Genomic DNA, 16,388 nt, shown 5'->3' on the forward strand with positions numbered 1-16,388 from the left:
GGTTTTTCCTTTGCCTTTAATGCATCTAAGCCTTCTCCAGGTGTTTATCACAAAGCTTACATTTTCAAGAATATAAAATATGAGCTTCTCCTGTTGAATGAACCCTCTCTGTCTGACAGTAGACGAGATCAACTTACATCCACTTAGATTTTTCTGCACTTCTAGCAGATCTTTAAGTGGCAAGTCCCTTTAACAACCTCTCTTGGAAGATACACCGCCATAGCAAAAGTTCCCTAACACACAGCCACTAAGTGGTAGTCAGTATTTGAACCCAAGAAGAGTAAATCCAGAGCCCAGAATATTAACTTTACTGACAGTAAAGGAAGGACTTAAATAACAAGCAAGAAATAATAAAAGCAGGAGAGAGGTAAATGAACGGTGGGGAAAATATTAATAGGTATAATCAAATGGACATGTGGATGAGGATATGTGAGGGTAACAACAGAATGGGTACAAATGGTATTGGAAGTATGGTATGGAACAGGAAGGACAATGGGTTCAGTTTGGGATATTTCACTTTTGTCATATATATATGTGTGTGTGTGTATATATGTATATATATCACACAAAATGTGAACCCTGATGTAAACTATGGACTTTAGTTGAAAATAACGTACCAGTATCAGTTCATCAGCTGCAACAAATGTACCACACCAATGCAAGTTGTTAATAATAGAAGAAGCTAAGGGGTGAGAGGGGAGGGATATGGGAGTGCTCTAGATTTTCCACTCAATTTTGCTGTAAACCTGAAACAACTTTTAAAAAAATAAAGTCTTTTAATTAAAAAAAAAAAAAAAAGGATGAAGTACTGGTACATGCCACAACATGGTTGAACTTTGAACACATTACACTAAATTAAAAAAATACAGACACAAAGAAATCCATATATAGTATTTTATGATTCCATTTATATGAAATACCCAGTATAGGCAAATTCACAGAAACAGTGTATTAGGGGCTGGAGGGAGGGAAAAATGGGTGTAACTGCTTAATGGTTATGGAGTTTCTTCTTAGAGTAATCAAAATATTCTGGAGCTGGATACTGATGAAGGTTGCACATATTGTGAAGGTAAAAATACCACAGAATTGGACACTTTATTTTTTTCTTTAAATAAAATTCTAATGGATATGAAAATTAAATACACTTTGATTACATTCCTTCCTAATTTTGACTGAACTCAGATTTGAGACATCATTTCAGTAATTATGTATCTTTCTCATCTTAGTAATAACATCTTTCCCATTTTGCATTCTGCCATTGAGATTTCTCTCTTCAAGAAACTGTAAAATCAGAGTCTAAAAAGGCCCGAAAACTGTTCATGATTTTTGGTTCCCTTTAAGTTAAAACAACAATAAGAATTGGGCACTTTAAAATGACTAAAATGATGAATTTTATGTGTATTTTACCACTACTGGAAAAATTAAAAAACTAAATAAAATAAATGTGAAAATACTTGTGAAATAATAATATTACATACTACAGTATTACACTACATAGCTTCAAACATAAATTTATGAGTTTAAAAATAGAGAAAACATATCATGACCCAAAAGAGAAAACTCCAGAATGCCGCAGATGAATAATCCTCAAAGGACAGCTAAAACCATGACGTCTGCCTTCCTAGAAAGCAGCAGCCTGTCATTTGCAGGTATTCCTTATTCTCACTTCAGAAGATTTTAAGACTTTTTCCAAATCTTTATTTCTTCACATTCTTTCTTCTCCTATGTGTGGCTTCTCTATTTTGATTCATTGTGACTTTAAAATATTTTTATTTCCATTGCATTTTATTACTTGTGTTGCATTTATTGCTTATGCTTATTCTATAATTGTTAATTCTAAATTGTGTGCTTTTTTCACTCTAAAACAGAAATTGATATTTTCATATACATCACACATAACACATTTTTCTCTTGGACTAAAATTTCTGAAAAATGTCCTTCCTCCACATTCTTAATTAACTTTCTGAAAAAGTCTGGTGCAAGAATTACACACTTCATGTGATTTTCAAGATTATATCTTAGTGATCAGATTTTTCTCCTTATATTCAGCTGTATGTTCTTTACCTCATTTTAACTGTATTTTTTGTTTTCTCAGCCCCACTTGGATAATTAATGGTCACCTTCCTAGAGAAAACGATCAAATATTTGATCATTCCTTGCACTTCCTCCTCTAGGCTAAATTGCATTTCCCATTGGATTTTCTAAGGGTCTTTTATCACCGGATATCAGATTGTGATCCGTAGGCAGGATGTCAGAGAGCTTGGGATATGATAGGTCACAGAAGGGATCAGTCTCCAGGTTAGATTTGATGCCAGAGTAAAGTTAAAGCCTCTTGATTAGGTAAATGGGTGATCGTGTGAGTCCCCTTCAAGCAGTTGGTGAAAGGAGAAAAGAGCTGGGACTTAGAATATAATCCTGGTTTCCAGAATCCAGGGTTATTGTTTTCCTTGGAGGTGTCGCTGAGGCTCTCTTAGGTGCAGGGAAAATGTCAGGAGAACCTACAGTAGGGGACCAAAGAATGAAGGGGGGTGCAGAATTTCAGAGAAGAAAATTGGGGGGGAGGTATAGATGAGGAGAGGAAATGGCCCAGTACTCATTTCCATAGCAACTCACTGCCCGAACCCGTTCTCAGTTGACACAAAGATGACTCCTTCACGACACCGTCCTTGGCAACACTCAGGACCCATACTGGCCGGTCCCTAACCTCCGCTTCTTGTAACCACCTTCCTGAGATGAGCCCCTCCTGGCCCATCGCAGTGAGGAGGCCGTCAGATCACTGTAGGAAGTCTGGCTGCGTGACTGTCTGTGGGCTACACGCTCATTTCCCTCAGAAAAGATCAGTTCTGAGTGAGATGTATTTGGATCCAATGTCTCATTCACTGCAGAGAAAGAAAATCCATTCTGATAATAATCAATACAGGAATATTTTAAAATATCAATTTCATGATATTAACACCCAAACAGGAAAACAAAAGTTACAATGACTTAAGAAATTTAAAGTGGAAGAACTTTCTAGGGCACACAAAACAGCCTATCAATACATGAGAAGTCCTTCACTGGCAGAGCAGGAATAACCAATAAGCAAGTCACCATATTTGTAATGATCTTAGTGAAATGTTCATGCCAACAGAATCCCAGTTAAGTCTCAACTCTCAACTTCAAAGTAAGGATGGCTTTGCCCCTTTTTTTCTTCCTCTCCCTTAACTAGATCACTTGGGAATGTGCACTGGGAGATTAAATTATTGTCTTTTAATCCTTTTGCTTCTCATATCACTGAAAACTGATCTCTTTCAACACTGATCCTCAATTACATGGATGTAAGCCATGAACTCTCATGTTTCATCAATTACTGACTATCCACTGAATGTCTCTGTGCTTCAGTGCCTGCTGAAAAGAGAGGTTAGGGAAAGTGTACAGTAAGGTTCCCATCACAAAGTGTGCTCCACGCTGTTTCTGTTTTCCTAACTTACCTTTTCTACAGCTCTTCCTCCAGATCAAGCCTACAGCCCCAACAAGAGGAAGCAATCCCAAAATAAGCAGTATCTTCCATGAAAAAGTCATCCCAGGCTCTAAAATGGAAACCCCAGAATCACATTAAATCATAAAACTGGGAAAATTTCAAGATCGTTCTTTTCATCTGAGAGCTCCTAGACTGGAGAGGAAGGTGAGAATTAGTCCTGTCAAGAAGAAAGTGGGTCTGCTTCTCCCTGCTCTGCAGAGGCTGAGGAGAGGCTGGGGGTTTATGCTAGCTTTCCTGTTTGCTCCTCTCAGAAACACACACAGACGCACAGACACACTTCTGCCCCTTCTCTTTTCCAATTATACCACCACAATCACTGGAATAATGAGGGCGGCAAAAGGATAAATTTACCGAGTCCACAGCCATGAAGATGGTGTTAAGGAAAATTAATTTCTAATCCAGAAGAAAACCCATCATGAGGGGGAAAAAATGATGTCATTGTTTTCACATTAGAAGAAAATAGATTGTAGATACAGTGATGATAGAATCAATTCTTGGAATTCAGTAGATAACAATGTAACCATATAACCTTAGGGCTTTACTTGGGGATTTCAGGAAGAAACTCTAAAGAGTAGAATCTCTAGGTGTCCTGAAGACCAGCTTTGCAAGAGATAGCAAGAGACTTCATCAGAAAGAAAACATAACAAACAAAAAATAGAAAAGCAATAAAATGAGTAAGTTTGGGTTGGTCTTCATATTTATTTCCCAAAGCTGAGAAGAGCACACGGAATCACTAACCTGAAGGAGAAAAAGTTGTCATTTTCTCCTCACCAAGAAGGGGATTGCTGATGGAGCAGGTCACATTCACAACAGAGCTGTTTGTGACCAGTAGAAACGCCTCCACATGGAACAGGCCCTGGCTGCCTTGAGTCAGGTCCTGGGAAACGGACGGTATTGTCTTTCCTTCCATGTCCCTCCATTGCACATGGGGCTGTGGGAACCACCCTTCTGAAGTGCACTTCAGCTTTGTTTCTCCATCCTTCAGTGCCTCCATGGAGATCCGAGGGGAAGAACCCAAACCTAGGAACAGAGGTCAAGGAAGGCAATTTAGAGTCTCTGCAAGTGGTTACACAGTCAGTGATTGCACAGAGGGGGAAGAGAAGGGTTCAGAGGCTCGGAGAAGAAAGCAAAGCTTAGGAGGGAATTATACTCCACTCAGGAAGGAGACTAGCTGGAGCCTTTACTTGTTTCCTTTTGTTTGCAAATTTTTATTTTTATGCTTTGTATTCCTAAAATCATTCTGGGACAGATTAAGGGATACAATACATTTCAAATCCAATTTTTTTTCTTCTATATCTGAAACAAAATAACTTTGACCAGGTAGGTCATGAGTCACATGGCCAGAAAAAAAAAAAAAAAAAAAAGACAGAGAGAATATCCTCAAAGAACAAAATCTTATAAATACATGTGTCCAATGGCAGAAAATGATGAAGCTCATTAAAACTTTTAACATGTGCTCTCATGGATGTTTTCTAAACATATTTATTAATTTGAATACACCATCAATGGGAGAAACAAGTAGATTTTCCACAATTTAGGCAATGTCCTCAATGGCATTTGCTAACCTTGGCAAATCAATTCTCACCCACAAACATAGGCAGTGGGAAATCATGATGCAGGGATTGATTTTGTCTTTCCTCCTCCGTCCTGCCAATACTGTCAACGTTTATGATTTTTGCTTATGTGGTGGATCTAGTTCAGCCTTCAAATCATCATGCTTCCTAATAACTACATATTTCCCAGAATTTTAAAAACACCCTGAAATAATGAGTCCTGTGTACTTATGGAGTAAGAATCTCACATTTTACTAGGTGTATGGCCACTTTATGCAGATCCTGGGAAGGATACAAATTCTACACACAAAGGATCAAATCTGGTCCTTTAGGGTTTGTGGACTTTATGTATTTATTACAGCTCCTGCACATGGGAGAGTTTACCATAAATTTGATGAGTGAATGGACATTAAGAAAATTTCAGGTGCCAGAGAAATTTTCCATGAACTAGCAAGTTAAAGCAGTGGGAACAGATGTCGATTTCAAAACATCTATCTAGAATCCTTACCTATGATCTTCAGATCCAAATCAGCCTCCTGGTAGACACCATCTTTTTCAAAAAGGCACTGGTACTTCCCATCATCTGAAGTCCTGGCATTGTTTATCTGCAGGGTCAGCCTCCCCTCGTTGATAGCATCACTCACCAATGCAGTCCTCCCTCGATACTCGGCCATCTGCTCTCCAGCCACTTGGTCCCCATCCATATAGACATAAACAGCAGGATAACGGTGCCATCGCACCCATCTCACCTCCATGCTCTGTGCATCAGTCTTTGGGGACAGGGAACAGGTTAATTGTATGTCTTCTCCCACTCTGACAAGGATGGGTTGGGAAGGTCCAATCACTTTTAAGGAAGCTGTTAAATACAGCAGACAAAACACAATGAAAGATTCAAACTGGAGCAAATAGTGTCATCAGTAAGAACATCTTGAGTAGGATTTAGAACCCAGGGACATCCCAGGGGAGCCCTGAGGTTCAAAGTCATCCCCTGGAGAGGTAGAGGTTTGGTGGAATCAGGATAGAGGTTGTCCCTATGCAAGGCAGTACCATCCCATGATGTGTGTCTGTCTGAAAATTATCACTAACTGAACCCACACCTGCAGCCCCTACCTATAATCTTATGCAGTTTTCAGCCCAATAAGAAAATAATTTTGCAATGAAAATCAAATTAAAATTTTATCATTTTAAATTTGCACAACCTTAAACTACTTCTTAATCTGTGTATGTCTCAGCTTCTTATACCATAAGACAAATGTATCACTATCAAAATCATAAGGTTTTACTGGAGTTAAAATAATCCATATAAAGAGTTTGATGACCATGCAGTGTGAGTGGAGACCTGAGATTATAAGACTTGAGGTCATTGGAGCCAATCCCACTCTAGACTTTGATAATGGGGAGGGAACAAAACTGAGTCAGGTGGCCTTTTAATAATGAAATGTGAAGAAACCTTCCCCTAGTTTGTTTTATAATACCTTATATGTCAGATCCAGCCATCGTATTTCAGTTCCCCAAGCTCCCACATATGTGGGGCTCTAAACACACACCAGTCAATGTTCTCAGGTGATCTTGAGAAATGTTATAAGATCAAGAATTGGGGAGACTGGCAAAATACGAAGCACAAAGCAAGAATGAATACATAAAAACGAGTCTAATTCCCCCATTATGAAGAATGCAGATTTTCTCTGAGGGCTTTCCTGGCTTTTCCTGGATCCAACTTCATTTCTCATCAGGTCCTGGCCATGCTGATTATGCTCTACACTCTATTTAGTGTCATCCGTTTCCATCAAACGGTAGAATGTTTTTACCATTCTAATGCTGAAGTGTAATGATCATTTATAAAGAAATACAAGCATAAATTTGTAAACTGTCTGGATGGGGAGTCAATGATCTAAGGCAAAATGTCCTCATTATGTATTTAGCCAAAATCTTCTAGGTACTTCTCCAGAGAGGAAACTCATTGCCAACATAATTTTAATTTTCAGATTATTTCATTCTATTCTTGCTAAAATTTGACTCCCAGTTATATCCAGCATGTTGTTTGCTTTGTTCTGTAATTTTACCTAAAACATATTATCTCTACTCCATATGTATCTGTTTAAATCTAAAGACAAAAGTAGGAGTCAGAAGAAAAAAAAAAAGAACTAGTAGTTAGTTTGTTGCTATTTCTCCATCCATGTATCTTATAGTAATAAAGCAGATTGTTTCCTCATCTCTGTTATCCATATGAGGTTTTTTTTTTTCTCCTGTCCATGACCTGTGGTACAAATCAACTCTCAAACTGGATTACTCTTCCAGAGATTGGTAATTAAGAGCTAAAATTGACTGTTTCCCAACTGTAAAATGATGATAAATCTATTCACCTTTAAATTATTGTAAGAAAAGAAAATAATTCCTGAAAAGCACTTAGCATCGTCCCAGGCACGTTATTACCATTTCAAAAACTTGGTCATTATCTGTATAACCAACAACATTATTTGCCAGAGTAGGGAACTAGGACTTCAGTCTCAGGACTTCTAAGGAAATCTCGGTTCACCAGCAGCCTCTGAGCTCTAATTCACAAGCTCTAAAAACACGGAGGTAGCTGTGAATCTCCTACTCTACTCTCTATTAACAGCTCACCCTCAAGGCTCCTGAGGGCACAGCCCTCCTCCTGACAGGGAGCCCAGGGAAGCTTTGTCTTTTCATATTGTTTCAATTTGGGCCCAGAAGGTGTGCACAACCTAGAAACCAAAGGACATCAGATTGTTATTTTGTGTGCTAGGTGTCCAATGGGCATGTCAATTTGGTTCAGATAACTTAGAGAAATGAGTCTTCACTTACATTTTTCTTAAGGGCCAGAGACGTGGGTCAACCTGCCCAAACACTGGCTTGGCTTTCTGAGCTGTAACTTACAAGCTCTGCCAGCCAAGGTTTCTGTCCTATCACAAGCAGGTGTCACCTGGGTGGGAGGGTATCCGACTTGCAAGGTAAAGTTCGCACATGTGCACTCTCTTCAAACTGTGGAGTTACCTTTGACCGTCCCAAGGCCCTTTCCTTTATCTTTATGGTCCAAAGGGGTCCAAAGTGTCACACTAGACTCTGACAGAGATTGGGGTGTGTTGGTCACCCTAATTTTCCTCAAAAACTCCTTCACGGGCCGAAAAGTGTGCTTAAACTCACCTAACATGCGCACAGGCATGCACCCACATAAGCACATATTCCTGTAACAGGTGACTTGAGGGAGAGCAGAGTACTGATGGAAAGAGAAAACGAGCAGGTAGGGGGCAGGTTGGTTGTCATGGGCTGAGAGAAGAGGTCACAGAAATGAGGAATGGGAGGAAGATGATAAGGCAACAAAGGAGAAACTGAAAGACGTTCAAAAATCAGTTGGTTACTGTTTAAACCACTTATCTTAGGTACAGTAAAATCATACCTGCAGTCCAACGATCAAGTAAAGAAAAAAAAAGGAAAATGATCACCCCAAGCACAGGGTCCCAGGCTGCATCTAAGAAAGTCGCAGCTCCCTCCCGAGATTGATGAGGTCCGGCCTGCGGGGGTGAAGAGCAGGTGCAGAAACCGTAGCAGGGCCAGAGGTTGCAGGTGGTGGGTGAGGACCGCCAGTTATCACGATGGCACTGCTTCCTCACACTAGAAACTCACACTAGGGCCTCCGGAGCTGGGCCAGCTGTCCTTTGCCTTGCCCTACACACTCCCTTTCCTCCCACCCAGAAGGACAGAGCTTAGGTCTGCACCCATTTTAGGCATCCACCTGAGGCTCATTGGGGTCCCAGGAACACTGAAAGTGGCAGGTTACGAGGTGCAAAGACGCCTGCAGGAAGCTGCTGGTCCCTCTAGCACTAAATGTGAGACTTGGGAAGGTCATGCCTCAGTTTCTCATCTGGATCACGAGGTGTCACCTTCTCTGTGCACGCTTTGTCCAAGGAGCACCACCTTCCCCTGGGGAGGGCAGAGGCTCGTGTATACTCGCGAGAGCCACCACCTCTACTTACCCAGCTCTGTCTGGAGTTTTTCTGGAAAGAGAATGAAAATAACATATCAAGGAATTTGGTCTAAGGGAAAGGAGAGAAAATATTTCCAAAAAAAAAAAAAAAAACAAACCCCAAAGTTCTACATTTTATGGAAACACTTGATTCATAAGAAAGAAATAAAATGTAGAAAAATAATGATTTTTCCCCATCCACCTCCTGGTGGTCCAGCTGTTTTTCCCTTTCTCTGCACAACAAAAATGCTCTCAGTTCTACCACCCCATGATTCTGCTAGTTTCTGCTTATATTTAACATATCAATATTTAACTATTTCATAAAAATAATAATATTCTTTTTATACATGCATGAAAAGTATAAAAATATATGGACATAGACAATTATCACCCATAATTACAAACTGAGAGATATATAAATATATATGTATGTTTTGCAATTATGTATATATATGTATTGTTCCTTTTAACATTAACATATAACATTTGTTTTAACTTTTTTTCCTGTATCCATTTATATGAATAACTATGTACTTATTTCTTTATATCTAAATGTAGAGGGTGTCCCAAAAGTCTTAGTGCAGTTTTAAGTTATTTAAAGCCAATAATCTTTCCATGATAGGAAATATCTATTTATAGATAGATAGATGATAGATAGATAGATAGATAGATGATAGATGTAATCTTTATCATTTAAGTAGTCCATCGGGGGATACTTTCAACCATTAAAATTATTTGAAAATACCATTTTTCATCAATGCTATAAGTAACATAAGACACAACACTCCACTGTTGTATTGGGGTTTTGGCTATTGTTTTTGTTGCTATTTATAAATGAGGCTATAATAAAGATGCTGCTATGTAAACAGTTGTCTCCATCTCTGATTATCTTCAGATGATAAGCTCCTAGAGGTAACTGGCACAAATACAGTGCAAGAAAACATTTCAGTTGAAAGAATATAGTTGTATTTCCTTTACAATGTAACACATACTTGTGAGTAAAGAAAATTAATAAAGAAAGAAGTAAAGGCAGAATCTGAAAGAAACTGGAATGTCATTAACAATAGCTATACAGCGTATATATTTCCAGCCATAAATGTTTTATAGTCTTTAATGCATATTACAAAATATTAGATATTCTTCTTGATTAAAAAATATTAGGTGCTATGGAACAGTCCCTGCAAACTTTCCTGCTAATCAGAACATCTTGGTCCTAGAGGCAGAGCACTGACCTGGGATGGAGATGTCTGACCCCCTCTCCTCAGTGAGTGTGGGGCTGTGGATAAAGCAGGACACAATCTCTGTAGAGACATTCCTGACCACAAGAGTGCTTTCTACATAGAACAAGCCATCTTCATCTTGGATGCTATGCTTAGAGATAGTCAGCAACTTTTCTCCCGTGATGTCTTGCCAAGAAATTTGAGGTTCTGGGAACCAGCCTTTTGCAGTGCACACAAGCTGGAGTCCGCTTTCCACAGATCCGTCCATGTGGATGTAAGGGTCAGACCCCAGACCTGTGGTGGAAAGACACAGCCCTGAGTCCCCAAGCCCATGGAGGCACAAATCACAGAGGCTGGGAGTCCAATGACATTGTTCATAGGGAGAGAGCAGAAGTTCAAGGTTCTTGGGAGCAAAAGGTGGCCCAAAGTCCTCTTCCCATTCAAACTGGAGTTCACATACACTTTATTTATACCCCAGTCTCAATCCTTAAATTTTAGCATATGAGCAGTATTTTTATTCAGACCCAGACAGGAAAATAAGAGAAAGGGACATAATAACATTTTGCTTGTGTCTCTAGCACTGCAAACGAAGATGTGTTAAAATTTACTCATGAACTCCCTCATGCCACAGACTCTGCCTTTTTCATCTTAATATTATTGTGTCAGGCACTTTGACTTGTTGGATAATATCTTGACTCCAATTTAAGTAGAATATTTAATATAAAGTGAGACATCATTTCCAGGGAGAATATTCTTCTCATTTCTTTTGTTGGTGTTTGTGAACTTGGGGTGCAAATAGATAATCTGGGTTATGTAAAATGGGAAGCTTCATGTTGAGTTTCTGTATCTAAATATTCCATTCCATGGGAAAATGTTTTCGAGACATCCCAGTTTTATATAATCATGAAATTCTTTCTCTGTTCAACACAGCTCTCAAACCCAAACGAAGAGGATTCTATTTTCCATAGATGGTAGTTCTGTCTCTATCACTTGCTGGGGACAGAGACCCATTTTCTTCACCTAGAGCCTTGGAAAATGCATGGTTTCTTTTCAAATGTCCCTGATAGTGAAATGCCTTAGTACGTGCCCTCCCCACTCCACATCTCAGAAGTATGTGGATTCTTTCATCCATCTTGAATCAACTTGAACATAATAACATTAATAATCATACATAGGTGTCGAGACAAAATGTGTTAGGGAACAGAAAGAGGTCACATCAGCCAGAGGTGTTAACATCTCCAGAGAACTATTTCCCTGATAAGGCAAATGGATTTGCCTGATTTTCTCTTTAGCACATGGAGGAGTTATTCCTGCCAGGGAACCATACGATAGTTTACTTTTCAGGTATTTGTTTCTCCACAGAGACATCCTTTCTTCAGTCGTTCCCTTCTTCTGACTCTGTCCTACTTTGCTAACACAAAAACATCATGCAGACCCTTGTCACTCACAATGGGTATGTCCCCAAAGCATCTGTGAACCCCCAATTCACTGAACACTAGTATACGGTAATCTCCATAAAAGCATCATGTTCTTAACCTGTTAGTCTCGTCACTAGCTTTCTAACTTGAGGCGGCGTTACACAAAGAAGCAATGTGTTCACATCTCAGTGACTGTGTACTTGAGGCTGAGTAGAGAACACGGGTGCGGGGCAGTCCGCTAGGGTCGCTCGCCCAGCAATGGACTTGCCCTTGCGCACTAGCCTATATGGCACGAATTCTTGCCTCAGCCAAACTGCTGGTGACTACGTGTCATCAATGTTAAATAATCCTCAAGAATAGTCAAAACTGTGTAAGTCAAATTGGGGGGAATTGTTTGTGAGTTCACTTTAAAGATTTCAGAACCACCTGCCTCCAAATGAATCAGGATAGAGGACTGGACAGGAGCAATTGCCTTGATGATTCGAAGGGAATTCTTCAATTGGAACTAAGCTTAACACAAATTAATATACTTCTCCTTCTGAGACCCTATGTCTTTTCTGAGATACTCACCTGCTACTTTGAGCAGCAAGCTTGTTTCTCCACAATAGTTTCCCTCTTGGAAACGGCACCAGTACTGCCCATGGTCAGATGGCCGGATGTTGTGTATCTTCAGAGCCACACTTCCCTCAGTAACGTTGTCCTCTATCCACTCTACCCGGCCTCTGTACTCCTGCATCTGCATCTCCGTCACCTCAGCTCCATCCCGATACAAAAACACAGGTGTGCTGAGCTCTGAGCGGTACCACCTCACCTCCATGTGCATCGTGGTCCTCTTGGGGAGGAGCTGACAGGTTAGTAGGGCATCTTCCCCGACCATGACCAGGGTAGGATGGGCAGAACCAATCACTCTAAAGTCATCTACAAAAGAGTGACAAAGAGAACCGGGTAATGCCAACTGGAGGATCAATATGATTGCTTTGGGATGTCTACTCTATGAAAATGGAGGCACCTGGAGGAGGGAAAGTTTTATTTGCAATGTTTTAGAGAAACCCAGCATTATGATTTGCATGTTTGGTTGTACAGAGACAATCTTGTGTACCAAAAATAACATGCAGTTCAAAAATTTTAGTGTGAGCGCTAAATCTATTACTTACCAGCTGTGTGATTCGGGGGCAAATCCATTATTCTCGATGAGATTTTGAGATTGCAATCTCAATTTCTTCTTTAAGATTTTAAAACCACCATCTTGGGTTGCTTTTATTCTCAAATAAGTTAATGTGTAAATTGATTTTTTTAAATGGGAACTTTATTAGTTAGTGATTTATTTTATATTTTACAGTGATTTATTTTCTAGTTAGTAATTTCACTTTGGTGACTGACATTGTAATCACTTTCCCTAAAATTTAGATAATAGATTTATTCAATAGATTTTTCAGCTTTTCAGAACTGTTTTTGTCTTGTCCTATGTAACGAACTGGGTTTGTTTTGCTTTGTTTTGTTTCGTTTTGTTTTTGTATGGACCTGGCAAGACTCCAGTTACTGGGGCTATGTAAAATGCAGTTTTTTTTTTTTTTTTTTGGTAACTCTTTCTTGTTTTTAATGCTACTAGAACTTATACCCCATATATTTTCTGGTGTGCTAAAATTAAAACAGCCAATATTAACCACATGCATATTAGGAGGCCTATAATTATTTTGATACTTATGAGAATTTATAGAATATAGATATAATAAAGGAATTTAAAGAGATGTTAATATTAACCATATTAACCAATATTATTGTTTGAATTTCATAAAAAGTTTGTTATTTTGAAAATATTTCCTGGTTGATTACTTCTAATACTTTGCAATTGAAATTTGGGGTGCACTTTGATGATAATTTTAGTAGTGGTGCTTTTGAGGGATGATTTTTTTTTTTTTTATATGAAGAATTACCTTTTGTGCTATACGAAACAAAATTTCTTCCCAGTTCCAACCTTCCCATTGTTCCCTGCTTCTTTCTTAGAAATTCTTACCTAAATTTTTGATTCAGATAATATCTTGTTTCTCTCAATGATAAAAAAAACTTGAAATATGTGTTATCCTTATAAAAGACTTCTACAGACAAGTTTATTGACCTAGCTGGAACATAAAATGCAGTTTTTGCAAGGACATTTTGTGGTGGATTAAGGGTAGTGATTAGTGAAGTAAGTCAGAAAGAGAAAAACAAATATCGTATATTAACGCATATATGTGGAATCTAGAAAAATGGTACAGATGAACCTATTTGCAGGGCAGGAATAGAGATGCAGATGTAGACAATGGACATGTGGACACAGGGAGGAAGGGTAGGGTGGGACGAACTGGGAGATAAGGATTGACATATATACACTACCATGTATAAAACAGATAGCTAGTGGGAACCTGCTGTATAGCACAGGGAGCTCAGCTCCGTGCTCTGTGATGACCTAGACGGGTGGGATGGGGGGGGGAGGGGGTGGGAGGGAGGTCCAAGAGGGAGGGGATATATGTATACATATAGCTGATTCACTTCGTTGTACAGCAGAAACTAACATAACATTGTAAAGCAACTATACTCCGTGTAAAAAAAAAAAAAAAAACAGAAAAAAAAAGGCAGTGATTAGTATAAAGAGTTCAAGCCTTCCAATAAAATTTTAAGTCATGTTTGACGTCTTCTTTATCTGCAAATTGAAGAGCTGTTTAATAATTCTGTATGTTCCTATGCTTAATAATTTCATATGTCATGTATATTATGTTTTTTCTCATCCTAAAATGCTGTCCAGGGCCATTTGCACTTTGTGCAGATCCAACCCTCCTAAGAAGGAACTTCATCTCGTTTAGTTGCTGCTCAACATCAAGTAGATGGTGCTCAAAAGGTCACTATGGAACATAGGTAGACATCTGCTTGCATTGTGTTGATGGAATCTGAATATAAAGCTAGAACTGAAGCCATACCATCTGGGCGACTTCTTTTACAGGTTAGGAAGGTGCATCCCATAGCAGGGAGGGCAGCCTCACCACATCATATAGTTTCTGACAGCCTCAGTCTGGAGCCTGTGTCTTCTGATGTCCTATCCAATGTTTTTTCCCACTTTGCAATCCTGCATTTTCCTTGGGGCTCTGATATTACCCACTGACATTGAATTTTCACAATCCCTTTTCAAAGTACAATATTTTGACCAACAAAATTCAGCTACTGAGACTTCCAAGCCCATTTCTTAGAAGTCTCCTTCTAGTTTCTTATTTCCAAGTACTTTTATGCTGTTTAATTTATGGTAAGAAGCAGCCACTTTTTTCTCACCCCAGAAGTTTTGTACTAAATAGAAGCAGGAGAATGGATGACTTACTGTGTTCCAGGTACTGATTTAAGTGTTTTCTATGTACAGCCTGATTTAATCTTAAAGGCTGTGCTAAGCTATGAGATGTAGGTAGGTTGTTATTCTTATAATAAAGATGAGAAAACTAAGGCAGAAGGTATTCAAGTAACTTTCCAAAGGTAACACAGCTAGAGGTGGAGGAACCCTTTTTATAACACAGGTGCTTTGACTACTGAATCCCCACTCTTAATATTGTACTAGCCCTTTTGAATTTAGAACTCTGCACCCAGACTGGACCTCTGAGACACTCAAATATGCAGTAAAGGGAAGAAGAGCATCCTACCTGACTGCTTCATGCTGAGCAGTACAAAGAAGAAGGAGGCAACTACACCAGACAGACTGTATCCTGGAAAATCCACCATCTTCCCTGGAACAAACACAAGAGAAAATATGACCGTACCTAAATGAGGCTGTAATACAGCAAGCATTTCTGTGGTTTCCAGTGGTTACGTAGACATAACGAGAAATCAACATCAACACCTTCCACAATCAAACGATGAAATGGGCTTGGTTCCCTTTCTCTGCATTTATCGATCATTTCCAACCTGTTACTTACTGTGTTGTACTTTAAACTATTTGGGGTCCCCGAGGGAAGATTTCTGATTTAAATGAAAATATCTTCTGGGCTAAAGGGACAATAATATTTAGATAATTTTAAAAAATCTCTTTAGACCCATTTATTCTGAGCATGCAGAATTTTAGAGCCCTCCTTCCAGTCCCTCCTGCAAAGTCCTTCATCTCTACGGTCTCCAAGATGTAAAGGAAAGAGCAGAAAGGCTCTGCATCCTCATGCTACAGCCAGGAAGTGATTACTAGGGCCTCGGGAGGACCCAGGGACAGGGGATGCCTTGGAAAGGAAAGGAAAGAATAGTGGAAATGGTGATACAGAAGAAGACTGGCAAAGAAATGACCTTGAATGACCTTTCAGTATCATCTAGAGGACATATAGAAATGAATTTTAAAAAATAGCCCAACTGGCAGAGATGGGCAAACCCAACATGCCCATTGTACCAGCATTATAAAAATACTTCTACACAGATTAAAAAAAGTTTTAAAACTATCCGGAAAAAAAAAAAAAATAGAATGCTAACTTTAGTTTTGGAAAATGAAGAATTCAGAGTGAAGCACGTCTAAGACTTATTCTACCTGCTGTGTCAAGTGTTTTATGGAAAGAAAAACTTGCTTCACACCAAATAGAAGAACCTGCATAGAAGCAATGATAAGTTACTGCTTCTCTCTCCCTGTAAACTAATGTCAATATGATTTTATAGAGCAGGGGGGAAAAACAACAGTCATCTGAAATGGGGATGATGAAACAT

At 39.1% G+C, this 16,388-nt stretch overlaps 1 protein-coding gene across 1 annotated transcript; it reads right to left on the reverse strand.

The window, feature by feature from the left end:
- Nucleotides 1-1,639: 1,639 nt before the first annotated feature.
- On the reverse strand, nucleotides 1,640-15,431 carry BTNL2 (butyrophilin like 2). The gene is made up of 11 exons (XM_059937424.1): nucleotides 15,353-15,431; nucleotides 12,264-12,611; nucleotides 10,288-10,569; nucleotides 9,066-9,086; nucleotides 5,582-5,929; nucleotides 4,259-4,540; nucleotides 3,467-3,569; nucleotides 3,362-3,375; nucleotides 3,214-3,226; nucleotides 2,441-2,469; nucleotides 1,640-1,701 (listed from the first exon to the last, which is right to left on the reverse strand). Exons 1-11 carry the CDS (start codon nucleotides 15,429-15,431, stop codon nucleotides 1,640-1,642), a joined length of 1,581 nt encoding a protein of 526 aa, XP_059793407.1.
- Between the last annotated feature and the right edge of the window lie 957 nt (nucleotides 15,432-16,388).

This window comes from Balaenoptera ricei, chromosome 11 (assembly GCF_028023285.1).
Source record: "Balaenoptera ricei isolate mBalRic1 chromosome 11, mBalRic1.hap2, whole genome shotgun sequence".
NCBI lineage: Eukaryota > Metazoa > Chordata > Mammalia > Artiodactyla > Balaenopteridae > Balaenoptera > Balaenoptera ricei.